The 27683-nt window shown below is 43.1% G+C and overlaps 1 protein-coding gene across 6 annotated transcripts; it reads right to left on the reverse strand.

The window, feature by feature from the left end:
* Positions 1-26379, reverse strand: FKBP15 (FK506 binding protein 15). 6 transcript variants are annotated; one of them, XM_026860137.1, is made up of 29 exons: positions 26275-26379; positions 25873-25960; positions 25172-25241; positions 23802-23876; positions 22563-22661; positions 21910-22059; positions 20882-20950; positions 19432-19575; positions 18818-18963; positions 18032-18080; positions 17240-17359; positions 16878-16977; positions 16025-16128; positions 14376-14469; positions 13437-13546; positions 12933-13043; positions 12199-12293; positions 11434-11536; positions 9589-9621; positions 7823-7994; positions 7185-7321; positions 6706-6861; positions 5882-6034; positions 5443-5535; positions 4896-5006; positions 4285-4392; positions 3316-4085; positions 2811-2901; positions 1-1783 (listed from the first exon to the last, which is right to left on the reverse strand). In XM_026860137.1, the coding sequence occupies exons 1-29, from the start codon at positions 26282-26284 to the stop codon at positions 1709-1711; spliced, it is 3636 nt and encodes a 1211-aa protein (XP_026715938.1). In that variant the 5' UTR covers positions 26285-26379; the 3' UTR covers positions 1-1708. The 6 variants fall into 6 exon arrangements, with proteins under 6 accessions (XP_026715938.1, XP_026715937.1, XP_026715939.1 ...); XM_026860136.1 differs by having other exon boundaries at positions 25873-25963; XM_026860138.1 differs by lacking the exon at positions 9589-9621 and having other exon boundaries at positions 25873-25963.
* Positions 26380-27683: the final 1304 nt, after the last annotated feature.

The following is a 27683-nucleotide window of genomic DNA, read 5'->3' on the forward strand; positions in this document are numbered from 1 at the left end:
TTGCATTTTATTTTTCAAGTGAAATGTAAATCCCTCAGGGTGTCTTATCTATAATGGGAAACAAGAAGTGGAATTTGTTCGTATTATCAAAAACCTGCACTAGGACACTGCCACAGACAGCGTCCCAAGGCCACAGCAGGGTACCCACACTCAGACCAGCACAAGACAAAAGCCCCAGAAAATCCAAGTGTTACTGTCACTTCTTCAGAGCTCTGACTTCTGCCGTGGCTCCCGGGGAAACCCCAGCTAAGTTTGCGCTGCAAGACAAGCGTGGGCAGGGCAGCAGGTTGGCTATTTCACAGGCTTTGGTCTCCTCCACAATTCCAGCTGCATTTGGCAAACCGCCACACTGCTACACTCCCAAAGAGGAATGCCCAGTGCTTTTTGTTCCCGACCCCCACCCCCGCAATCACATTTAGGACACAGGTCAAATTCAGTTCAGAGATAAGAGGTAGTCGTAAAAAGCAAACTGTAGTAGAGTTATTTTAACAACTTCCATTTTATTAAGTGAAAGGGATTTTTATTTGTTTTAAAGACACAAAGACCTGCTCATAGCTTTAAGCTGCGTTAGTGCTTATGAGTGTAGAAACAAAAGTGCTGTGAGAAATCCATGGTGTTTGCCCAGCTGTCTGCCCTCACCGCTTTCCCCTCTTGGCCCACTTAGACTGTGAAGTTATACCCCAACCCCCGGCTGCTCAGCAGAGCCCAGGGGAGCTCATGTCCCACCATCACAAGTTTTAAACTTCTGCTACAATCCTCACACTTTAAACAGCAGCAGAGAGGAAGGCACGGGAGATGGGCTTGGCTGCCTGCAGTAACTCTTTCTCTAGAGGAGCAGCACATTACACATCTGTACTGCTGCTTCACTGCCAGCAAAAAACCAAAAACGCTCTGAACTCTGAGCACAGAGAGGAGCTGGCTGCACAATGAGTAATTCTTGTGAGGTTTCTCCTTAACACACAGCTGGGGATTTGGCTTCTTACAGGAGCAGTGACTAGATGCTACATCTGTGCTCGGAGCACGGGTCTAACAGAGCCCAGACTGTCTGTAGCACCACGGGCTGTCCCTGCCCAGCTTGCCATGGGCCAGTGAGCAGCACATGTGCCCCAGGGCCTTGCCGTGCCCACCCCAACAGCCTCAGCCCCAGGGCTTCCCCACGCGGCCTCTGCAGAGCCGGGGGCTCCCAGGAAACACCTGCCTGGGGTCTCTCGGCCAAACCTCCCACTGCACATTGCTCTGAGATGGTGCAGAGTCCCTGGGAGCCACCCTGGGGACTAAGAAAAATACTCCAAGGAGATCTTCACTGGGCAAGAAGATGAGATTTTAGTTTGCTTTTTTAAAAAAAGTTACCTACTGCAGGGTCCTGCCAGACTTGATCTTCTGAAGCACTTTATAAAGTTTATATTTGCATAAAGTTTCGGGTTAATGAATCAACAGTTCACAGAAGTAGGACAGCAATACAAACATGCAGTAAGACTGGTTAGTTCCTTCAGCTCGTCCCAACCTCTGCATGTGTTTGTCAGGTCAGAGCAATGAGTCTGGGCGCAACAAGAGCCTCCTGCTCCCAGGCCCCATCAGTCTGCAGTACGAGAGCCTGGGAAGTCCCTGGTTCTTCACAACTGTCCCACGGATGCAGCTCGTTAAGTGCAAAGTGCCCAGGAGAGGCCATTCCCAGAGGAGAGGGCTCACAGGCTCACCGGGCAGCTCTTCATCCCAGCCAGTCCAGATCATCATCATCATCATCGCCAAAGAGCGGAGCTGGAGGGGGACGCCCCTTCATGCTCTGGAAGTCAAACCAGAGGGAAATGTGTCAAGTCTTAACAGCTCCCCAGTATTCAGTAATTGCTGCACAGTTCTGAATCTGAAATCTCTGCCGGCTTTAAGGAGATGATACCACGAAGCCTCGTTACAGAAGTTTTTGTATTTCTCCCATATGTTTTAACATTCCAGGAGAGATGCTTAGAGGCTAAAAGGGAAAGGAGAGGGGCAAGACACTAAACCCCTTCAGTTAGTCTTTCAGTCTCAGTACCTGCATGGCAACAGGGGTGTGTCAGCACCACCTCAGCCCAGACATCTCCTCTGTCCTTGTTTCAGCTGGGCTAACAGCTGATTTTCCTCCTAGTAGCTGGTGCAGTGCTGTGGTTTGGATTGAGGAGGAGAATCATGTTGGTAACACAGGATGTTTTAGCTGCTGCTGAGTCCTCACACAGAGCCAAGGCCTTTTCTGCTCTTCACCCCACCAGCAAGTGGGCTGGGGATGCACAAGAAGTTGGGTGGGGGCACAGCTGGGACAGCTGACCCCAGGGATGTCCCAGACCATATCACATGGTGCCCAGCACAGAGCTGGGGGAAGGAGAGGGAAGGGGGGACGTTTGGAGTGATGGCTTCCCAAGTCACCATTATTCATGACAGAGCCCTGCTGTCCTGCGGATGGCTGAGCCCCTGCCTGCCCAGGGAAAGTGGGGAATGAATCCCTTGGTTTGCTTTACCTATTAAACTGTTTTCCCATGAAAACAACCCACGAGTTCTCACTTCTACTCTTCCCATTTTCTCCCATCATCCCACCTGGGGGAGGTGAGCAAGTGGCTGGGTGGGGCTTTGTTGCCAGCTGGGGTTAAACCACAGTACCTCCAAGCTCAGCAATAAACAAACCCAGATACTCATGATTTATACAGAGAACACACAGGAAGACCCAAGCTCAGCTAGCAGGAGCCTGTCAGTCCCCCACTGCCATGGGAGGGATCTCACAGACAAGCTACAGGTTAATGCCTGAACCAGTTTAGTAGGAGAGGAAAGATATAAATACGTACCACTTCCTCCTCATCATCCTCTTCAGAGGGAACTCGAGGCTTCAGTGGTTTATGAGATGCTGTTTCAAAGAAGTTGTCATCTTCAGAGAGGCTAGAAGATAAAGAATTAACAGTTCGCTTGCAGATGATGGGATCTTGGTTTTACAAGTTATATTAAAGAATGATGGAAAAGTTTTGTCGCTGGGGCAAGCTTCTAAGGCACATACTATTCACCAGTGCAGAACGATACTGGGACCTGACAGCCACCAATGTCAGATCCTAGAGAAACTGCACACTCCCCTCTGTGCTCGGCTGGGAGACAGTGGCACCACTCTGCACCCATTCACAAGCCCATTCTGCGAGCACTCACCCCAACAGCCTGACCTTTGCCAGCAGCTGGCTCGTGCCACCCAGCGCTGGCACTGGGACAGACCCAGTGCTCCAGCCCTACCCCAGCACTCCAGCCCTGTGTGTGGACTGAGCTGAGCAGCAGGAAGTGGGACTGTGGCTATCCCAGACACCTTACCTGGAACCCTTTTGCCTGGGGCTAGAGCCCAGTTCCATCTCTCCTGAGGTTTCTCTGATAACAGCTGAGCTTGGCTCTGCTGTGCTGGATCCTGAGGCAGGTCCTTTCTGGGAGCCAGCTCCGTGTGACAGGTCTGTGCAGTTCCCTCCCTCGCCATTTAAAGGAGGGGGCTCTAAACCCCCCACAGGCTCCTCTGCCCTCTGCTCCACAGCTGGCTTTTCTGGAAGCACTGCCACATCCGCTTCTCCTGGCTTGGCTTCCACAACAGAAGGTTCTGCAACTTCTGCCTGCAAAGATACCCTGGAGGGACTGCATTCAGGCTCAGCTTTCCTGGTGGGACTGCTCTCCTGCCTTTGCTCAGCTGGGATAGAGTCCTCATCCACCTCAGGAGCAGGCTGTCCTGCAAATACAGGCCCCTTATCAGGATCCAGGCGGGATTCAGCTGTGGAAGAGGGATGTTCCCCCTGGACCTTCTCCTCTTCTGACACCCCACTGCTCTGTGTCACCTGCTCCTCCTCAGGAGTTCTGGGCCTGGCAGAGAGAGGAGCAGACTCGCTGCCCTGGTCAGACACTGTGGAGCCTGTGGTCGCTTCCCCAGGATTAGCTGGGAACACAACACTCTGTGCTGGGCTATGCTGCACGGGATCTTCGTGATCAGTCTTTGCTCCTCGTGATCCCTCCTGTCTTGCCACTCCTGTTCCAGAGTCCTCCTTTTTACTGTCATGATCTGGTTTCTCCTGCTGCCTGTTGAGTAGCTGCAGTGTTACGGTCTAAAAAATTGAGAGAATGTAGGTTATACCCTAAAGAAACTATCACAGACCCCTGTATCATCTTCTACTGCTGGGCTGCTTTGCCACCCACAACAAATTTCTGCTTCCGTTACTTCAGACTCACAAGATAAAATTGTGTTTTTAGCCTAAGACTCATTCTCTCACATTGATCACCTTGTATCTCTCGTCATGGCTGTACCTTAATAGTGTTCATGACAACACCCAGAACTGTCCTGCCACTGTATGTCTCTTCCAGCTCAAATTCACCACGAAGAGATTGAAACACACTGTTCATTATCTTCTTTACCTGGAAAAGAGCAAGACAGGAAACAAAGATATGATTAACATATGAAGCAGTGGACTCAACATCAGATACTTCGCCAGGTGAAGGAACAATAAATTCAAATATGTGGTTTTCAAAAAAATCCACTTTTCAAGTCAGAAATTCCCATACCAAAGGAGAATACATCACACCATCTTAATTCAGAGCCGTTATATATATGCATACATATACAACAAACCCCTCCTTCCAAAACTGAGGCAGATTGCACAAACCCAATGCAGACTGACAGTTACTATTCTTTCAATTTAAAAATCTAAATATAAGTTTTAACCTAAAAAAAAAAAAAAGAGCAAAGTGGGCAGCAGGAAGATCACATCCTTTCTTCCTCTATAGACCCTACTACTAGAAACACAGGTCATATTTTGTGCAGAAAATAAGAAGTTCTTCCTTCTTGTTTCTGCTCAGAGAAATAATTCAAGTTAAATAGATTTGCTTAGTAAGGAGAAATACTGGACAGTCAAGCTTACTTCCTCTGTGAAGTCTGCAGGTGAAGATCCATCCTGATCCCTCTCCAGGTCTTGGATGCGTTGTTCATAGTGAGCCTTCAGCATCACCACATCAGCCTGCAAGGCCAAATACTGCCAAAGGGAAACTAACTGTTAGAACAGCTTCAAGACACCATCCCAGCTAACCCCTGGGAACAGCATTTTAGTGAGGGGTAAATGTCTGAGTGCAGTTTTAAGCAGGGCTTTGACAGAGAGTTACAAAAGATGTGGCTAAAAGTAACAGTACCAAAATAAAGATATCCAACCAAGGCAAAACCTCGGAGGTCCACAACTATGTCATTAGCTCTTCAAGCTCAAATAACACCAAAACCAGGCACAGCATTACTGAGACCCCAGCAAAATGAGGGCTGGGTCTTACCACTGGATCTGTTCTGGTTTGCTGGAAGCAATGTGAAGTTATTCCTTCCCTCTCATATTCTGAAACTGATGTTATTCTGGACATCAGTAACCTGAGGCTAGTGATTACTGCATTCCAGTTCATATTTAGCTGCTGTGTTATTCCCTTTACCTTCTCTTTGATAGGCTCTAGTTGCTCCAAATGTTGCTGAAACTCGGACAATTTTTGCTCCTCAGCTTTTTTTGAGTGTTTTAGAGCTGCAAGCTGCAATACAAGAACTAGAACCCGTCAGTTTACAGCCCCTTTCAGCGTCACCCACTTTAAAACAGTTTCTGCTCAAAAACAGTCACTCAGAACAGTGCAGATAAGCAGAAGAGATCGTTGCTGTTGCTTTATTCCCAGACCAGTTTCATCTTGACTCATTCAGAACTGCAGCAGCCCACCAACCCAACGTAAGAGATACAAGCACAGACACATCCGGTGGACAAGGCCAAATTCCTTAGCAGTCAAGAAATTAAAAAGTCAAGCCATAATTATGTGGGAGAGGACTCCTGGTTAGTGTTACTACTTATCTGGCACTACATTTCAGCAAAAGAAAACAGCCCTTTACCTTCTCTTCCAGCTGGGACACCTGCTGCTGCAGGGAATCTCTCTGCTCACACACCTCCTGGTACTGTCTAACATGCTGCTCCTTGGCTGAGGCCAGCGAACGTTCACATTTGGCTTCCCACTGGGATTCCAGCTCTGCCTGGATGAGTGACAGCTGCCCATCATGTAAGAGATCATTAGTAACACACACAATCTGTATTTGCACAACAAGTGGCTGAAAGCTCGGGGCTGGACAACATCTCTTGCCATAGGCTGGAATCCTACATGCAGATGGCAGCTCTGCCACTGTCACCAGCTCCTGCCCACACCTCTCAGAGCTCAATTCCAGCCACAGTCCCTCAGGCCTGGCTCCAATTTCAGATCTCTTGGCATATTCCTAAGCAGCCTTTCACTCATCAGCAGTCCTGTATTCTTCTCTCTACCGTGAACTCAATTTGGTGCCTCTCCTCTCCTCAGTTTGACACAGCCTGAACGTGACGCTGCGTGCCAGTCTGCATCAATGCTGCGCCAACACTCTGCAGCCACGTCAGTGGCCTGTGGTTTGAATCAGGGAAAGGCTGGGACCCAGCAGCTTTCCTTCCTACTCAAATCATGCACTTCCTTAGAGACATCAGTGTCAATCCCAAAGTCAGAAGCAGGGCCAGCAAACACCAAGATATTTTAGAAAGACAGTAAAATGAATCCTGTGTTTAAAATAACCCCTAAAATCAAGCACATAACATTTTCATTCATCCACTACTTGAGCGCTTTTCACAACTATTTCCTACCTGTAGGTCCCTACAAGCCTTCCAGATACTTGTTGGAGAAGCTCCCATGACTCCTCACCTGCTCTGCTGCTGCCTGGTCAGTCGAAGTCCGTGCCTTCTTCAGCAACTGTCGAAGCTTGTCCAGTTCCTGCTGATATGATCTGCGTATTTCTTCCATCTCTTCCTCTGCCTGAGCTCTCTCTGAGAGGGATTTCTTCTTCCTCTCTGCAAGATTCTACAATACAGAACAGGACCTAGAACAAGCTGCACCAAGGTAGCTTCTCTTCTTCATGCAGAAAGTTTCTTTGAGCAGGGAATCTTACCACTTTAAAATCAAGTTGAGATTATTTTAGAGGTAGGAAGGTTAACACATTACTGGCTAGGATATTAAATAAATCAATCAATCCCATAAGCACAAAGGATCCACCAGCACAGGAATCTTGCCTGCGGATGACTCAAGGTTTACCCAACTTGCACACTTTCAAGCAAGAATGTTGGGCTAAATTTCAGCAGACACTGAAAGCCTGCATCTCTCTCTAATGCTGGCGCTGGACATACCCTTTCAAGAGTCTCCTTTTCCACCTTCAGGTCTGTTAGCTCTTCTTCGAGTGCTGTAACCTTCATGTCCAGCTGTTTGCGGCTCTGCTTCTCAGCTTTGAATCTAGTCTGAGTGTCCTCAGAGGCTTCCTGGAGCTCTGCAAAAATACGCTTTACTGTGGGTTTCAGCACTACTTATATTTTAGGTTAGAGCATTTAGGGGCTGATGGGAAGGAACAGTGTCTCTTGCACAACGAGACCAAAACCATGTCTTGAACCTGCAGTGGGAACTAGAATTTATCAAGAGCTTCTGTGAAATGGCAGTGCTTATATCTCAGCTTTTATCTTAACTTTTCAACCATTGGAACATCTCTGGTTCCTCCACAAGATGTTAGACACTAATGCCAAGAGATTGCTTCTACAAAAGGCATCTCTGTGACAGGATGATTTTGTTCATGGATTTGGCCCACTTCCCTTTTAGTGGCAACAAGGACACACACACCCTTCAGTCATTTCAGTGCATTAATATCCTTCTTTGATACCCTTGTGACTGATCCTAGGGAAAACAGGAATAGATACCCCCAAGGAAAGGAAAAACCTATGACTTAGAGGAAAACGACAGGAAGGAGCTCTCCTGGGACAGGCATAAGAAGTTTTACCTTCTAGCTGTGCTTGCAGTTTGTTGAGTTGTGTCTCATGTCTCTCTGCCTCCTGCAAGGCAGCAGACAGCTGTTTCCTCAGGTCCATTTCCTTCTTCTGGTGGGCAGTCAGCTCCAGCTGCAGCTGGGAAACCTGTGCTGTGGCAGCTGCTAACTCCTCTGCAACTTTGGCCTGTACCACAAAACGGAGCAGGGAAAGGGAGAGAAAAAAACAATGTGTGAGTGCGAGGAGGCACCAGAACTGTTCTCACAGGAAGAACTGATAAGGTACTAAGACCTTATCGGGGAATTGCTGGGGTCCAGCACCTCACAGACATCTCCAATTGAAGAGGTAACAGTACCTTTTTTGCCATGTTACTTTAAGCTGTTTGGCTGTAACCTGTCCAGGCTGACTAGAAAGTTGCACAAGGCCACCAACCACCTCATCATCACATTAGTCCAACTCAGTGAGTTTTCCTGAAAATCTTAAATGTGTTTTTAAGACTAGTACCAGTGCCTGGTGACTCTACTCAGAGTTTTCAGGCTACGACAACATCTACTCAAGTAAAAGCCTGGACTCCAACATCTAATTATCTTCAATAAGCTTACAAATTACTGAAAAGCCACACAAAACAGGCTTGTTCAGCCAAAAGAGCACCTTCCCTCCAGAGCACACAGCACGCAGCCACCTCAAGGTGCCCACACAGGCAAGGCTGTCATTTTGGAGCATAATTCTCACAGTAATTTGTTAACCTGTTTAGATTTAGTATTGCTCAAAATCAGTGACTCACGTAGAACCAGGTACTAATACAGCTTGTTAGACAACTTGTAAACAGTATGTTAGGAGCAGCTCAAGGCATCAAGACAAAGACACAAAGTCACATTCCCAATCTTGTTACATGAAACAAAATTCAGAGGATGCTCTGCAAAGACAGAACTACACCTGTCAGAAAACCTCACCTGCTGCAGGGAATACCTAAACAGCTTCGATACCTATGCCTACATTCAGATTCCCAACAGGGTTTCATGTTCCTGTAACTGGTAAATTCAGGAGAACTTACGTTTCTCTCTGCTTTATCACCATAAGAGGAGGTAAAGCATTTCCCTTCAGACTAGGGCCACCACCTTCTGGCAGAGAAGAGCTGTGAGCAAAATTGTTCCAGCTATAGTGAGGATGATACTGGCTGGGATAGTACACCATTAATTTTAAAGAGGAGGCAGCATTTCAACAGAGACTGGCTAAAACCAGATCTGCTTTCCTCCTATGTTTCTATAAATGTCTCATTGCAGTTCAAGATACTAACTCCTAGTATGCTAAAGCCACCACAAAACCCCATGGCATATCTAAAGGTTATTTTAACACTGGACTTTGTCTTTAATATCAAATAAAGAAAAACCAAAAGAAAATCCTATGCCAGGAACTTACTAAATTTAAGTTTCTGCAGTGAATGCTTCATATCTAAACTAGCTCAGCTCCAGCCTCCAGCTTTCAGGTACCAAGAGTCTTGTGTGATCTGTACCTGCTCTGACAACTATATGATCACGACCTATTTCTCCCGTGGGGGAGGTGAAACGAGCAGCAATGTGACAAAGTTCTTTCAAAGGGCTCCCCAAGAAAGAGGGGGCCAGTTATAAAGCCCTTTTCCAAGTTGAAGATCCATGCTAATTAAAGATCTGAGGCAATTCTTTTCATGCCAATCAACTTCTAGCTAGTTCAAGAGGAAGCTGGGCTGGCACTAGGGCACAATTATCTATCACCTACACAGTCAGCAGACACACTGCCTCACCTGGTCCCAGCCCCGATCCACTGGCAGCATGTGCTAGGAAGAGAAAGCAGTGACAGGAAACAGGAAGAGTTAAGAACACAACTTAAAAGTCAGAGGCATTAATCATCATCAGAAAAGCAAAATGCTTCATTACAGGAGCCTAAGGCATGCCAGAGAAGCCTTTAAATTATTCATAGAACTGTAAAAGCTTAGACAGAAAAAGCTAGTGAAGTCTGGCTTAAAAAGAAAGAAGCTAAAAGTCATCCTTACAGATACACACACCCCACAGATGTAGGAGTGGCCCTACTGTTTCACTGCACTGCAGAGTGCAGTGTATTGTTTATCCTTACAGTACATGAAGCCTTCAGCTAAAGCTGTGATGGACTTTGCCAGGGTTGAAGATCTAAAACCCCAAAGCAGCAAGCTCCTAATAGCTCTTCTCAGTGATCCTGGGTACAGATGCCTGGCCTGCATCACAAAATAAATTGTGCGTCCCTATTTTTAAGTAAAGAATAGAGAAAATATCTTAAAATTCTCTTCCCTGATTCTGTCTGTCCATAGTGATCTTGGCAATTGCAGTCACAGAGCAAGGTTAGATAAAAGGAAGAGGAAGGAATACCAGCCTTCATATTTACAGTCAAGACTCACAGAACTAGGGGAAATCATCTCCCAGTGCAAGTCTTTTCTGGTCTAGCCTGACGTCTGTTCATGTAATAGTGTTATAACCTAGGCAGTGACTGTGAATCAAGTGGAGTCCTATTGAAGATGAGGCCCAAAAGATTCCTGAAGATCATTATCTTACACTTCCAAAAGATGCTTCCTCCCCAAGTTACTTATCATGCAAACTGGATGTTGTGCTTACTGACAGGAGGGAATTTTATTTATTATTTTGATCTGACTTACTCTCGGTTAGAATCTCGCACACTCCCTATGTATTACAGGTACATGACCTGGGCTCTCAGTGGAAAAATGCAGTCCTCACTGCTCACACCAGCATTTAATTATCAGCCATATATTGTTCTATATTTTAGCATACTTGCTAGCATACTTTGGGAAGCTGCAGTTTCTGTTATTTTTAGGTGTGCTGAGTTATGGTCCTCATGCAGAGTAAGCATTTATCATCTCACATTTGAACTGGAGAGATACAAAACCCAGCAGGGAAACATAGTGCAGGACTGAAGTTGGTGTAATTTAAGAAGCCAGTGCTTGAGAAAGCATAGAAGACACCATGAGACAGATCTCAAAGCTAGTCTACCTGGGCTAGGCTGTTGTAAGTGGACATTACAGGATATGCAGCCATGCATAAGTGCATTTAACTGGTTTGAAAGCTATTTCTCAGCACCCCCTTTCACAAAAGCACAACAGAAACACAGCTTTTGATTAGTATTAAAAAAAGTGCAATGAAGAAACTCTAGTAGGAAATATTTTTTTTCTTACAGCTATATCCACTCTTTATCAGTTAAACAGAAGGAATAAAACCACTGAAACCATCAGTGCAACTAAATAAGTACATTTCCAACCCAACAAAGCCCTGTGATAGACACAGTTTCCCAACATCTTGGCTATATACCTACAAAGTTAACAATAAATCAGACACTTTCCTGTAAGATAAAAATATTAAAGCCATGACAGCATAAAGATCTACATTTATATCCTCTGTGCTGCTTTTGTCATGAAAGCCATGAAAATGATATTCAAATTTTTTTCTCAAAAAAGCTTTCAAAACATAAGGTCAGAACTACAGTTGTCTCATACAAGACTGACTTAAGCCTTGACTAACAAGGCTTCAGCATGTTTTAGTGCAAGAACCAGCCCCTTTCCTGGCTGCAGCCAGAGCTCTATGGCTCTGCTCATCGTCACCATTACCTTCTCCTGTTCTGCATGCAACACTCTTGCCTGTGTGTTTTCATTTGTTGTTTGTAGTGAATGGTTCCTCTGCTCCATTAGCAAATTACTTTGTTCGACGTATCTGTGAACAGGGGAAGACTGCATGAGTGTTTGCATAAAGACACGGACCCGGAGCAAAAGGCTCAGATAGAAAAGGTGTATTTCAAAGCAGTTTTCTTCATAAGCCCCAGACAATTCTGCACTAAAAGGAGCCTGATCTCATAAAGGTGGAATGGGTGTGCCTGGCACAACAGAGATATCAGCTTGGATAAGGGCTTTACCCCTCTGCAACACATCTAATGTTCCCATCACATAGTCAAGAGTTTTGATAACCTGATACCACTGATCTTTGCCACTTCCTTAAACAAGTTATTCCCCTTCTCAAAACTGAATGGAACACACACCCAACAGTGAAACTGGGGACACCACATCCCCTACAATTTCTTCCACCTTACTACAAAAGCTAGCAAAAGTAAAGTAACTCCCAGAAGCAGAGCAGCAAGCATACTCAAAAAAGATAGCATGAGGGTTTTTTTCCCCTTTTACACATTCATGTTTATTGTAAACCACTGTTTTGGAGATGTGCCCTGTGGGGGTGTGTGCAAACACCCACACTTTAAATGCCTTAAAACCCTCCAATTATAACCATCAGAATATGTCTCTACCCTAAAAACCCCCCCTCCTAGTTATGCCTAACCTAATAAGTCTTTGCAAATGCAGAGGCTGTACCCTCCCACTCCTTACCTCTGATTTCTCTCAATCAACTCGCTGATCTTCTCATTCTGCTCCTCAATCCGACTGCTCTTCTCAAATATCTCTTGCTTCAGTCTCTCATTCTCCTAAAGCATAGCACAGCATGAATATTCACTTTACCTGGACTTCCTTGCAGCAGCACCTCAACCTTTGTTTTCTACAGATACAGTACAGTGGTAAAACTTATGTTCTGTGGTAACATCACAGGAAGGCACTGTGCTACCTTCAGCAGCAATCCTGGCACGGGACAGTGGTTGTCAAACCCCATTCTAGAGAATATTGTGTCTGGTTGATTTTTTCACCCATGAAACCCAAGATTGTAAGGCTGCTGCCTAGAAAAACTACAAAGCATAAGACTAAGTAGTGAAAAACAGAAGTAGGTAGTTCATGCAACAGGGTACTTCAGCTGTGAAACTCAGTTCTGCAGGATGCTGCGGGTTAAGTCTGTAATGGTTTAAGAGGCTGGATTTCTCTGGCATGAACTTATCAGCTCTGTGTCAGAAAGCACCCAAAACATGTTCTGTTGAGAAGGGCTTTTTGCAGTGGCAGAGGGATGGAAATCACTGTGTATCATGCTCTTACCTAAGCAGCTGGTTTTGGCTACTCAAAAATAGAACGCATGGGTGGATGGGTATTTGGGCCAAGCTAGTACAGCTCTCACGAGGAATCACGCAGTGGGCTCCAGTTCCTTACAGAAGTAGCACAATAAGGCTGGCCAGGCTCACCTGGATTATGCGTTGGATATTGCTCATGATCATGGAGGCTTCCATAGTAACAGAAGAGATACCAGGCAGTAGTGAGCTGTTACCAGCGTTTTGTTTCTTCAACTCTTCCACCTATAGGAATAAGACATTCTTAAACCAGATGAAATAAATTTATGGGTATAGGGAAGAGTCAGACATCTGTAAAGATCCATTTGACTGTTCCATCTGATCAGCGGTAGGGTGTACACTACTGTATCAACTGTGACATCTCCTGAAGGGCAGCCAGTCTCTCCAAACACAACGCATCATGTGATATTTAAGACTGCAAGAGACAGCACTTCCCCCCAGGTCTAGACTACTTGTTCATAGTAGCTGAATTGCTGCCACTTCAAGGTCTGACAATACTGGCATTTCCATCACTGACAAACTTAATGCAGGCATTTAAATAGAGCCAACTCCTCAGACTGCATTTGGAGAGCGAATAGCAGTAGCTTCATCAACAAGCCTGCCTATGCCATACGTTACCTTGGCAGCCAGATGATCCATTTTATCTACTACTTTGCTAACAGCCAGTCGGATTTCAGTGTTATGCTGCCGAGCTTCTGTCATCAAAAAGGAAGTAACATCCCCAGGTGCTTGAACGGAAATGAGAGAGATCTATAGTCACAGGGGGAAATGCCTATATACAAACATATCAAAAGCAATGCTTAGCAGTTTGAAGCCTGCCAGATACGACAGCCACTCTCTTTCCAGAAATAAAAGGGACATGGCATCTGGAAAACTAATAATGTAGGTATTTTCCAAATAACACGAATAGGCAGGTTTATGACTACAGGAAATTCTTGAGCCATGTGACAGCACTTGGGTCAACAAGACAGAATCCCCCAGACACACAGAACAGTGGTACACAAAGAGGTACAATCAAACAAGAGGGATGAAGACTGGCTTCTGAAGCTCTGAACTGAAAAAAAACGTGCTCCAAGAAAGGTTCAGCTATACTGCAGTCTTCACCAACAGGGATTACCTAAGCAGTTCTTTAAATGCCTTTAGTCACTCCTAGGTTGCACCTTTTTGGGGGGAGCTGGGTCCTCTCACTTAGTAAAGGCCTATGTATGTACACTTAAATTCTTTTCATGCCCAGTAGAATAGCTGTTTAATATTACAGTTATATTTATAACTGGAAGCACCAGCTATAAAATACCTTTAGTAATACAGAGTGAGTCTTAAGAATACACCTAGAAATTCCATCGCCTTTCACACCGCATGAAGTTCCTTAAGGTAAGAAAACAGATGGGTATTTACTGGTAAATGCTTGCCCCTATTTGGTATTAAAAAAATAAGATTTTGTGAAACAGCACGGCACTACAGACAGGATGAATATGTATGCTACCATTGCTACCTAAAATAAACAGTTTACTGCAGGTATTGCAGCCTTCTGAAAAGCATGTACTTTTTTAAACATACCTTGGTAAGGAGTGGGATACATCTGTCCTACAGGCTGGAGTTGAGAAGCAGACGCAGCAGTTTGGGGGTAAGCAAATGCCATTCCTGGATATGCCTGGCAGACCAAGTTCAATAGATTAGAATATGCTTTTTTATTTCCCCCTCTCCTCACATTTAAGTGGTTTTCACATTTTTTTAAGCCCCAGAACAAAGATGATATTTGGAAAGAAAAAACTAGAATTAAGGAACTGGCAGTCAAATTACACAACAGTCACAGTAAAGGGAAAATAACAGTCATTCTTCTTTCAAGGCCTAGCTATGTGTTCAAGTTACCACAGCTTAATAAGTTACCTTCTTCACTGAAGTTCAAGCAAAATCATGTTATCCTATGTTTGTGAGAGGCAAAGATCAGCATGTGAACAGCTCACTCTGAAGTTATATGCTAACTTGAACACATGGCTATTCCTAGGAAGGGCTCAAGAAGTGAAACACAAGTGGATTGCAACTTTACTGCTCAGTGCTCATCAGGAGCTAAACAGACTGAAGAACACATCAATGCTACAAGTATCCCACTCGTACCAATTTACTCTCTCGGGCAAGGAAAAAAAGAAAAAGTACAATACAACTTGGGCCAAGTTTCTAGAAGAATCCAAGACATCGGAGTTAAATTTTCAAAACAATATATCCAAATCACTGTCAGATTAAAACACTTTAAATGACTAGTTTCTATTTCAACAAACAGCAAAGTCTATCTTATTACTTGCCACACCTTCCTTATCTTCAACACCAGGGAGATGCAAAGCCAAAGGAAAGTAGTGCCACAACAGTTTTAGTGTTTTGGGTTTTTTTTTTTTGAGGGGGGGGGGTGTGTGTATGTTTAGTGAGGTTTTGTTTTTGCATTTTTTTTGTTTTGTGGCTTGGGGTTTTTTTGCCTTTTTTTAATATAGTGTTATTATTCATTATCATGTTTTCTTCCTCTGCCTGAATGCTTTAAAAATAAACAGTGCGCCTATGTGACATAGGCCACGGATTTCCAAAAGCTCCAGAAAACAGGTTAAGTGAAAATAACTACAGAAAGCAGACAGTAAAAAGCTTGGGTTTAGACTTTACAGAAGTGTTTGTACAATAGCTTTGTACTAAGTCTTTGCTATCTGATGTGGAAAATACATTGTGTGCTTAGCCCCCAAAGTTCCCTTGTTAGCAAGCACCTTGCATCACTTTACACCAGCAGCACCACAAGCCTGTTAAAAGGATTTTTCTTTTGCTGGATGAAAACCCATAACCCACAAACACATTAAGTGTGCAAATGAGCTCTCACAAAAAAAACAGATCATCAGCAAGAAAAATTTCAATCTAAAATGCTTCCGTTTTCACCTGCTCTAGATGGAAGTTTCTATTTTATCCATTAGAAAAGCAGATATTCAAGTCTGGTTAACTCTTAGTTCAACTTTAAGAAGCCCCCAGCAAACAGAAAATTAGCCATTTTTGGTTACATTCTAAGAGGCACGTGATGGAAACCTGAAAATGCCAAAGGAGAGTCACAGGAAACAGCCTGGGACTCTCATCCTTACATGCTGCTACAAAGTCCTTGCTCCCAGCAACAGACAAGACAGGAAGACTTATGAGAAAGGACAGAAGTGCCAATATTGTCCTTGATTTCATTTTAGTACCTGAAAGCCCTGTGCTCCTCCAGGCAGAGCTGAATGGGGTTGGATCGTTGCAGGTATTAAAGCAGCAGAAGATACTGGGGGTGTAGAACCAGAGCCTTGAGGTACTGAAAAGGAAGAAAGAAATTCAGCATGCCATAAAGTAGCTAGAAATAATTTAACTTGTCCAGTGTGAAATAGCCAAAAAAAGTCACTAAATAGACAAAAATTAACCTAAGCCTGTCTGCAGTCTTTTGAAAATTAAATCCAGTCAAGCAAGTGATAAAAGGTCAAGAAAAGAGTAATCCTTTGCAAAAATTCCACTTCTAGCTACATTGAGACAACCTCTTTTCATCCAAACAAAGGTAGCTCTGAAGTTTACTGACACAAGATGTTATTCAGACTGACTCTAAAGACTACTCAGCTGACCAGCATATGACACTAGTATTCCATCATGAGAAGACAAGTCAAGCCCACTCCAGAGCTGCCAGACCTGACGCCCGTCACTCTTACTTCCATCGTTTCCAAACAAAAAAATTTTTGTGCACTGCGAAAGGATCTGTAACAGTTGCAATTACAAATCACATGTCCTAGAAAACTCAAAAGCCACCCAGCACACACAATGACAGACCAGCTCATGCACTGTGGTAAGTAATGTGTGCACAAGCTCACAAAGACATACTCCAAGGTCTTCAGTCTTGTGCTTGATGAATTAGTCTATCTATGCAGCTTTGGATCAGCAATCCTTATTAGAAGCTATCTATCAGCTCCTATTTCAGTTCCTGAAGGGAATCCTCTATTGGTACAGCCCTTGTACTTGAAACCTGCAAATAAGTGAACTTTTTCCATAGCAAGCCCAGGCTCACCAGCATATTACCTTGTGTGGACACTGTGGGCAGTACAGCATGAGCTGGCTGTGATGGTCTCACTGAGGATGAAGCCACTGGCTGCGCTGTCCCTCTCAGTGTATTTGGATCCTAAAAACATTTCTGCATATTACAAGGATTGCTAAAGAATGAGCAAACAGACTGAACCCAAGATCACTTCAGACTAGGTATGAACCCAATTGAACCAGAGAGGAACAGTGGAATTGTTAAATCCTTTTGCCACAGAGTATGCTTTCCCTGTACAAAGGGAGAGCTATTGCTATGGACTCCACTTTAAGTAATTCACACTATAGAAAAAGCATCCAAAAAAAAAAAAAATAGATCACATTGATGTGATTGATGGGTGATGTACCTCTATTTCCGAGTCACTGGAGTCAAGTTGACCACCTGCTGTCCCAGCAAGGAAAGGCAGCATGGGCTGTCCCATTTTAGCCATCCGAGAAATTAGCTTTGCCTTTGCTACATCTGGATTCTAAAACAAATGTTTGCAGTTACTCTTCCTTTGTCTCTCAGCCCAGGCTTTTCAGATATTACAGAGACATCTGTTAGGATTAGACTTCTAAACCACTGACTTAATTCTGGTTATTTCAATTTTTCAACAACTGTGGGAAAAACTGTTTTTCAAGCACACAAGACGACACCGTGGATTTGTTAATCTGGCTTGCTTGATATACTCTCCTTCTGGGATGACATTGCTGTCACTACATAGAAAAATCTATTCCTGCACAAAGCACAGCAACAAGAAGAATATGTGTTAAAGAATCTGCTTAGCAGCTTTTTCTACTCTGAGGCACATGCAAAAAGTCTTCTCATGTAGGTAAACTTATACTGAATGTCCCAATTACTCTTTGTTATCCATTTAAAGTTTGTCCATTTATCCAAGACAACAACTAGCCTTGTGAGTATTCACAAGGTCAAGGTAATTTTGTATTGAAGAGCAGGAACTGGGACTGAGGTTCCTTGTGTTCTGCTAATCCCGTCAGAAACAAGGCCCTACTCTGCTGTTAGTAAGGTGAACATTTAAGAGTGTCTTGCTTGCATGACATTCACTTTATCTGCAGCAATAACCAAATGCAAAGGTGAAACCAACCAAGCTTCCCTACTGAAGGCTTCAAATTAGGTAGGAAAAAACACCACCACTTACTGCTAGCTGTTCACTGATGGAGTTTGACTTGGCCCGAACAGCTGGCTCCCTGAAAATCCAAACAGGTGTATACTGATATCAGTGATTAACAAAAAATGAAATTCAAGATCCAATATTCTGCATTTTAAAATACTGTCAAATACAAGAAAATGGCTTTCCTAGGGGAGATGTATCACAAGCATTCTTTTAGCTTACTTTTGTAAGATTCTTTATCTGTAAATTTCCAAACATCATTATGGGCAAGTTGGTTGCGGAACAGCTGATTACAGAAAGATGATTTTTGTTGACTGCTGTAATGACCACATTCTGCTGCAAACAATTTTAACCACCTCCAGTAACAAACTACATCTGGCAACAAAAAGAGCACTTAAACTTCAACTCCCTAAAAAGGGTGACTGACCCATTTAGTTAAATTAAGAAACAAATGACAATGTAAAGTTTGCAATTAAACAAATCAGCCATGACGCAAGACCAACTTATGACTATACTGCCACCTGAGATGAGAAGTGCCCATACAGCTTAATCACACTAGATCTCAGTAATGCTACAGAGGAATTACTTCTTTCATTTGTGCCCACATCAATTTCTTTAAATCCGAAAGTCAGCATTCAAGCAGAAGATCTGCAACTCTTGGTAGGAAGCATTCCCCTGCCACTGACAGCACTCAGCTGGCACACAGAGGACCCATGTTTACCACACGATGTGTTAATGCAGCATTGTGTCACATGTTTATGAGTGTCGCCATCTTTTAATACACCAAGCTGTTTTAGCTGTGCTACTTCTTACCCAGGCTTTGGAGGTATTGTAGATGGAGGCAATAAACCAGTGTCTGCAGAGAAGCCATCTGCATTGGGTACTGGAGAAGGTGCAGGAGAATCCCTTGAACTAACACTCTGTCCATCTGAACCAGAGCATTCCTTTACCAACTTCACCTTAAAAAGCATGTAAGAAAAACAGATGTTTTCCTGGATTCCAAAAAGAGTTTTCAGCAACTTCTTTATTTCTGATGACTACTCCTTTGTCAAGATCATGCACCTCAAATAAAAGCATACAACTGATTCACAAATGGAGAAGCTGAGTCTTTACATCCTGTCATTCCTCACTGAGTATTTTCTTTTCCCAAGTGATTCACAAATAAGACAATGAAAAGATCCCAAGACAGTTAGAACAGACATAGCTCAGTAAACAGCCTAAGGGGATTTGGGGGTTTAGGATTTTGGTTTTATGTTGTTGGGGTTTTTTTTTGTAAATTAAAGATATGTATCTTCCTGAGGTATTTGGTTTACAACAGTTTCTGAGCTGTAGTTCTTATGCCAGCAGGTTTTCACCTTGCAGACAGACACTGCCACCCAACAGCCACAAAACAGATGCAAAACAAACGCTTGGCAGGAGACACTCACCCGCCTAACTTCCACTTCAAAAACTAAAGTAGAGTCTGGAGGGACACGGCCAGCCACTCCCTGAGCCCCGTAGGCCCATGCTGGAGGAATGATGAGATACCTTCGCCCTCCCTTCTTCATCCCCATCATTCCTTCTTCCCAGCCCTGTGGTTTTCAGAGACACAACAAAAGAGAAAAGAAACAGTTTGATCAGTGACATTACAATTTCTTTTAGTTACACTGATTAAGACACCTTCAGGCACCAGTTATAGAAGATTCCAAAACATACAGATAGATTCTTGTAAAATCCTATTTATTTTCAGTCTGCAGCACGAAACCTTTGTCTTACAATGAATCGTAGCGGCCAGTTATAAATGGCAAAATTAACTTAAGAATAAAGACACACCTCCCAACATGTTCATAATGCAATTGGATACAGCAATCGCTAGCACGAGGGCTGGAGGCTTCCAGGTCTCTGTATGGTTCCAGAAATCTGTTTCAATTTTTAAATACTGTAACTTAAGCAGCTATCACAGGAGAAAAGAACTGCATGCTGTGCTGTGTGCACAAATTCTGCAGTTGCAGGTGGCTTGCAGGGCACACAGTGGTGACCCCTCTCAGCATTCAGGGAAAGAGCAGGACCCCACGTCACTGAGAGATCACTTCCAAATCGCTGTGGTTAGATTTACAAAGCACCCACAGAACACAGTTCTAGTGAAGTTAGAACAATGCAAACTGTCAAATGGATGCTGGCCTTTTACAGGAGGCAACATTAATAAGAAGATAGACATTAAAATAAAGTAGAAAATAAATTTTCAATAAAGGATAACTTGTAATGGGCCATACATGAATTACTTAGATAATGGAAGTGGCTTGAACAAGAGCATCTCTGATTCACAACCAGATTTTATGGAATAATATAAGGGAGTATCATATAACCTGGATGGAAAAATTATTAAGCAGCCAAAAACCTCATGATTTGACTTAAGAGGGTAAATCCACTCTAGGCAGTAGTACTATTTTTTACTAGATCATCCTAAAACTTGACAGTTGTCCTCACCCTCCCATGCCCTTCTCCCAGGTGTTGCATCAGAGCTATCTGATGCTCTGCTTCTGAAGCACAATGAGTGGGGAGGAATCTGAACTTCTCACATTGAAATCCTCCTTCAAAAATAGGGTTTCTAGAGAACAGGGTCATAGATTAAGTGACTTCCAGAAAAACAAAACAAAACCAGCACCCTGAAAAACCCAGTTCTTGAAGACGGGAAGCTTCCTTTTTACCAAACAGGACAACTTCTTTCTAACACTGCCATTGAAAAGGACACTGGGCTATACTGTGCCCATTACGAATAAAAAAAGTATGAGTCACTGTTACAGAGTGTTTCCTATCAAATGAAACATGACACAAGATTTTCAGTAATTTAAAGCTCTAAGACTTCAGTTATTATAATGAAAGTGCCAGAAGTTCTACCTTGATGACCTTTCCAGATCCCAGCTTCAGCCGCAGCAGCTTGTCTTTGTTAACATTTGAATCAAACACCTGGAGAGTTGAACAAACACAAAATACATGGATTTCCCAACTGTTTCAAGATTCTGAATGCTACTTTACACATTCCTTAAACTCCTACAGTCTCTTATGTGATACTGCTACTTCCAAAATTAATTCTCAACAGACATAAGACAGAGCATGTCTACAGCTTCTAGTCCACTGCACAGTACAGCTTCTTAAAGTGAATGGTAGCTGGAGACTCAGACCTTAAAACTGCTCTGAGCTTGATAGTAAGGACAGGATTGAGCAAAGTAAAACACTACATGACAGATTTATACTGAGCAGCAAACAACTGTCTAGAAGTTTTGTATATTAAACTAAGACATATGCAGCTGAACAACTCTTTCAGGAGATTAGAAATAAGCTCTGCTATGTCCCATTGGTACACAGAGAGAAGCATGGCAGGCAGATCAACAAAACCCAAAAAGTTGTTTTACAGCAAAGAGTCAACTGCAGGTGGGTGCAAATGCAAAACCCTTTGTTATGAATTTTGCCAACAGTAAAACCAGCAGAAGTGTTTTAAAGGTAATGAATTGAAATATTAAAGAGTTTCTTTTATTAGTAAACTGGATTGGACACAGCTGTAGAGGATGTAAAAGCGAGCTCATTCTTTTAGTATTTGGAAATGCACTTTGTGTCAGACAAGGCCCTTCTTATCACCTCCTCAAGCTGTTTCCAAAGGAACACAGCTACCTTCACTGTCACTTCTCACCATTTTCATTAATATTACTGTGTGAGAGTGCCAATGAAAGCTAAAAAGTATTTCAATCACCTCCTCCTGAAGAGTAATGGAATCCCTTATTATTCTATAGGTAACACAACTTCACTTATGGTGCCATGACTGAAAAAATACCTTTAACATCAGCACCAATACTACGTTAGACAGGGCAGGTTCCTTCCAACAACTGTCACACTCACTTAGATTTAGGAGGTGGCAGAAATGTCTTTACCTGTCCAAGCCCATTGTTCTGGAACAGCCAACCCGTATAGGCGATCTCCAGAGAGTCTCCTCCTTCTACTCCCTGCCCTTCTCCAAGGAGGAGATCCTGGTAGAGCACTGAATCGAGCACTGGGGAGCTGTTGCATTTGGCAATGCACACCTGCAGAAGGAAAGCCTATCAGTGCCTCTGGCCGTTAAAACAGACTAGCAAATTCCACTATGACTTATTACAGATTTCATGCACTTGTTACTGTACTGATCAAGCCCAGGTTACAGATGGACTTACAAAGTGCATTCTTTTAATTACACTGATATAGATGCACTTACAAAGTGCATTCTATGTTTCCTTGAGCTGAATTTTGCTGAGTAAATGCCCTCTGCTCTTCAGAACCATTGCTGTTACTGTACTGGAGAATCCTGATCAAAATTCCCATCAGAACTGAGAGGCTCCCTGCCTCAAAGAGGCTTGTATCTAATGAACAGAACTCAGGCAGGCTCATTGCAGACCTGCTTCACGGTCATGCAGATACTCAAAGCTGAACTTCAATGAAAAAATACAACTGACTTAGAACCTTTCAGCGATAAGTTGCTCCGAGAGATACATCTTGGTTTGCCTGTTGTTTTAAACAAGGCAACAAGTCATACCTCGCACAAAATAGTTACCTGTTTACTGAAATCCATGGCTGCCTTTTCTGACTCAAACATGATCGACCAGTTTTGTCTCTGATCATCATAGAACGTACTGTAATTGTTGGGTTGAACCTGTGGGAAAGGAAATCAATCCTATGTTATACATTAAAATGTGCATTCAGCTAAAACCAAAAAAAATTCACATCCAAAAATCATAAAATAAGAGCTAATGAAATTAAGCAGAGGCAGGGGAAGAATCCTGCTGTATTACTTCCCAAGTTCAGAATGCAGAAAGTATCTTTTATTTATGTGCTCATTTTCATGGAAGAACTTAAATATTTGCTCAAGTATTTGAGTTGTTAAGTTCTTCATAGAAGCTGCAGCTTTCACAAGGTGGTGAAAGTTTTCATGGTTTTTTGAAGGTAGGTTCTATGATATGTATATATAATAGATTTTAAAGTGTATATATTATGAGATTTTAAAGTGTAAGTAAATTACTTTCTGGAGACTTCCAGAATCAACTGAGGAGTCACTCTTTCACTTCTAAAAGTCCACGTCATCACAAGCTGACTACATAACCCACTCTTTCAACATGCACTTATAAAACTAAAGAGCAAGCTAGTATCCTAGTCAGAAATTTGGACTGAGATTCTACTGTTTCAGGGTAAAATTTCTATCTATCAAAATAAGAAATTTTTTGTCACCTGATGACAAGCCAGAAGCAACAAATCAATACACCAATGTTCTGTAAAACTGGCAGAAAACAGAACTTCCTAAGAGAGCCCATTTTATGACTTACAATGCTCCAAATAGTTCTCAGCAGCAAGAAAATGATGAGTGTCAAATTTCAGAGAAAAAAAAACTTGCCTTGCTATCATTTCCTTCTGCTTGCTCAGCTGTATTCTCTTAGTCACTTAACTATAAATTAATAGCAAAAGGAATTTTGTTTTGTTTCTATCCATTGTAGGGCTGCAAAACTCCAAACAACTCCTCTGTGATCTAGAGGTAATAATACACCTCTCAGTGTAAAAACTTGTGTTATGAAATCTACTGATGAAGTGCTCTGCAAAAGGCAGCTGCCAAGTCTCTTGAGCAACACACATTAGGAGAAGCAGAACAGTGCTCCCAGTCACTGTGACACCTCTTGCTGTGCCAGTCACATGTCTGATCTCAAAGGCTATTAACTAGGACTTAAGAAAGCAGTTCACAGTCAACTTCTGCTCGCTGTAAACAATACAGATCACTGAATGTTTTTCTAATCCAGAGTCTTACCGTGAATACGAAGCCTGGATGGATCCTTGCAGCTGTGATCTGTTGCTGCTGACTGATGTAAAGGAGGATCCTGTACTGGATTGCACAAGGAATTGGGCAGGGGAAAAAGAAGAAAAAGCAAAAACTCAAAATGTCTTCAGTTCTAGTGTGCTTTGTCAAATTCTGAGCCTAAGATTACAGTATTTATTTGTCAAATACACCTTGTAGCAGCATTTTTCACAGTAAAAATACTTAATGCAATTTTATAACACCTATTAAAAACCTCTTTAAAATATGTAAACTTAATTTAGCTAAAGGAATCAGTCAATTCGAAATAATTATTTTACAATAAGCAAGATGCTTTAACTAATTCCACATATTTTGCAGTTACTGCATAAAAAGATGGTGCACTAAACCTTCGATACATAAAACTCACAATTCATGGCATACAGGCATAAAACAATGCAACAGACTGAGTAATTGTAAGTTGGAGGGAGCTTTCCAAGCACTAAACACAGATATAACATGATATTGACATATTTGGCTTTACTAGACACCATCTACTAAGGAAAAGAGCTTTCCTTTATGTCCCTGCACTCAGCACAGCCAGGTGGTGAACTGGAAGTAATCTGCTAACTGTTCCCAGCGGGCAGGCTGCAATACTACAGAGGCAGCCTGAGAAAGACTGCATTAGCTTTCTTCTGCTAGCCCTGTCCTTCCCAGCTCCCCCAGTAATGCCACACTTGAACACTTCTCAGATCAGTGACTCAGGAATTAGTTTACCAAACTACTTTTTTTTTTTGTTGTTCTTGCCAAAGCAGAAGCAAGTTAGCAAGACATCATGAACTGGGGGACAGGAAACACCATAAATACCAACATCAAGGACAGACAGGATTATCCAAAGTATCTTTTAAACATACCAATCTACTGGGCATTCCAGTGCAGCATTCTTAGAGAAGTACTTGGGAAGAAGAGATATTTGACACCAAACAACAAAACTTAAGCAAAGCATCTTGGTACTACTAGACAAATTTTGCTTTATATTGATTTTCACATGTACAGATTGTGATCCAGTTGTCAAAGATGTTCTGAATAAGTATCAAAATCACTTCCATAAATATTTTCTAGGTGCAGTGCCTGAAACACTGCAAAATATTTCAGTCACAAGTTGTAAGAGATCTTACAAACTCATGGATTGCAGAGAGGAAAGATGTCACCAAGTTAAATGGCTGAGCCGTAGGAAGAGCCAGGAGAGCAGGAAGGCACAAGCAGCAGCAGAACCAAGACCTCCAACATCAACAGCAAAGACATTCTGGTGAGCTCAGAGAAACACTGCCTCATACCAGTGCACTCTTGGCATGAAAATGTTAAAGAAGTGAAGTGTTTCTCACCTCTTTAGTAGCATGGTTCCCCACTACAGCTGCTCCATACTTGCCTTGCTTCAAGTACTGCCCATTTGTACTGGAAGACAAGCGAAATATTCAGCTGCAGAACTATCCCTGCTTCAAATTTCTCTCTACTGTTAATGAGTTTTTCTTCTTTAGAGTTCAGGTCCCTTTCCTCATGCCTAAAATATCATGCAGCCTTTCTTAGCTTAAAGACATTACAACTTCATTGCTTGCCCACAGATTACATGATGGAGCTTTGAGTTGAAAACTGCTCTTTTCACAAATCCAGGGCAAATGAGTTTTCACATGACAGCAGTGTCAAATGGACAGAGAATTTTACTGCTGTCACTCATTCTCCATGAGGGAATTTATGAGACATAAGCATCTGACAGAGTTCTAAGTTTTTTGCCTTTTAACAGTGCAAATGTCAGGCCAGCACCCCAGGATGCAGCTCTCTAACAGCCAAATCCAGAACTTGCTATTTATTTGACAACTGCATAACCCAGAACTGCAGCACAGTAACTGAAATGTTTTTTTGAGCAGAAACTTGAATCAACTTGTACTTTTCTACTATGCAGACACATGCCTATAAGCAACAGTCTCTTCCCACTCATCCAAAAATATCTTCCCTCTAATGATTAGGTCTTAAGCTCCCAGAGACACAGACTCTAACAGGTCATGCAGGAAACCACCACTGCACTTACTATCGATAAGCATGAACTGCAGTGGCCACGAACACTGATGGTGCTCCTGAAGCTGCGGGGGCCACAGGAGCCTTCTGGGCTGCCTGACCTGCTGGAGAATAAAAAGCAGGAATAAAACCTGTCAGCGATACAGAACTGCCATACGCGTTGGCCACTGACAATGCCACAACACATCCCTCCCCCCAGGGAAAAATAACTCCAGAAGAGGACTAAAAAACAAAGAGTGATGTTCCAAAGTCACCAAAGGCCACCAGAGTAAACAGGTATAGGGAGGCTCTAGAGGATCATAGCATTCAAGAAAAATAAGTGAATTATTTTCACTGCTGTTCTTCAAAGACCTTCATAGTCCCAGCAAGGCACATGCTGTGAAGTTTTTCCCCACGTTCAAGTCCAGTTACTTACCAGTTGCCATTTGACCCTTCTTAGGCTGCTTCGGTGCAGTGTACTGGAAGAATTCATTTCCATGGCTTGAGACTGTTTGATCCAGACCAAAGAGAGAGGCCAATCTGGCACTAGAAAGAGAAATAAACTATTTTACTTTACTTAGCATGGGCTTTATAGGTAATTAATACCACTAATTGCAAGTTGTATCAAACATAAAGTGTTTAGTATCACTTTAGAAATAAACAAAGGGAAGCACATTAAGCAGCTCTATTCTAATTAGCCATTTAATTTTGAATAACAGAACTTGTAGATGAAAAGCCTGGGGTAAGTGCTACAATTGTGTTTCACTTCCTCAAAAGCTACTGTAAGGAACAAATGAGGACTGAAACTACACCAAAAAAAAAGTTACTTCAAAGCATTAACTAAGGCTACCCTCATGTGAGTAGCTGATTGTTACAATACTGAAAAAAGCTGCATGACAGCAGGGAAGTCACCAGTCAGCACCAAATTTTTTCTTCTTGAAATATCCAGGAAACACATTCTTCCATTAAGTTTAAAATGACAGATGCTCTCCTGTCTAAGGGCAGAAGGTTTAATGCTGCAGACAAGTTGGTTATTCCTACAAGATATGTTGTTTGCAGTTTTACTGCTTTAAGCCCATTTAAGCTCACCTACTCCTGGTATCACAGGACGAGTAATTCAAACTATTAAGTAGAATCCGCAAAGGACAGCACCAGTGTCAGTGGATCTGCAGCATTTTACACTAGATGCTTTAAAAAAAAAATAACCATTTGCTAAAAAGTGAGAGGACTGGTTTACAAGATTTGTTAAACAGAAGCTCCCTGAAAAGTGTGATGAAAGAGCACAGCTGAAATGACAACTGCCGAGGAATCTTCAAGTGGCAACAAGTTACACAGTGTTGGAAGAACTGAACGTGCTACACATTAAAATAGTATCAACAAAAACTGAAAACTGCTGAACACGCTTGCAGTAGCCATCCCTGCCCAAAACCCCCTAAACCAGCATTTTCAGGACCTCCCACTTGTACTTTATTTAAGCGAAAACCTCCGATTTCTCTCACCCGGCCCCTCCTCCTCCTTCCGAAGAGCTCACGAAGAAAACCCCGCCTGGGGCTCCAGACAGGCGGACTCAGACCCCAGAGTCCCTGTCCCCGGGCCCGCCTGCCTCCCGCCCTGCCAGGCACACCGAGAGGCCCACACCGACAACCAGCCCCTGCCCGGTGGCACCGGGCTCCCACTCCGCCCCCACCGAAGCGGGACGGGAGAGAGGACACAGACTGGGGACTAAAGCCAGGCACGGGAGGTCTGCTCCCCGCTCCGGGTCCGACCCCACGGGGGGGTTCCGCTAACCGGAAAAGACTCCGCGGGGCCGCCTAGCCGGCAGCAGAGCCCTGCCGGCACCGGGGA

This window comes from Athene cunicularia (assembly GCF_003259725.1).
Source record: "Athene cunicularia isolate RWA chromosome 17 unlocalized genomic scaffold, athCun1 chr17_part1, whole genome shotgun sequence".
Taxonomy (NCBI): Eukaryota; Metazoa; Chordata; class Aves; order Strigiformes; family Strigidae; genus Athene; species Athene cunicularia.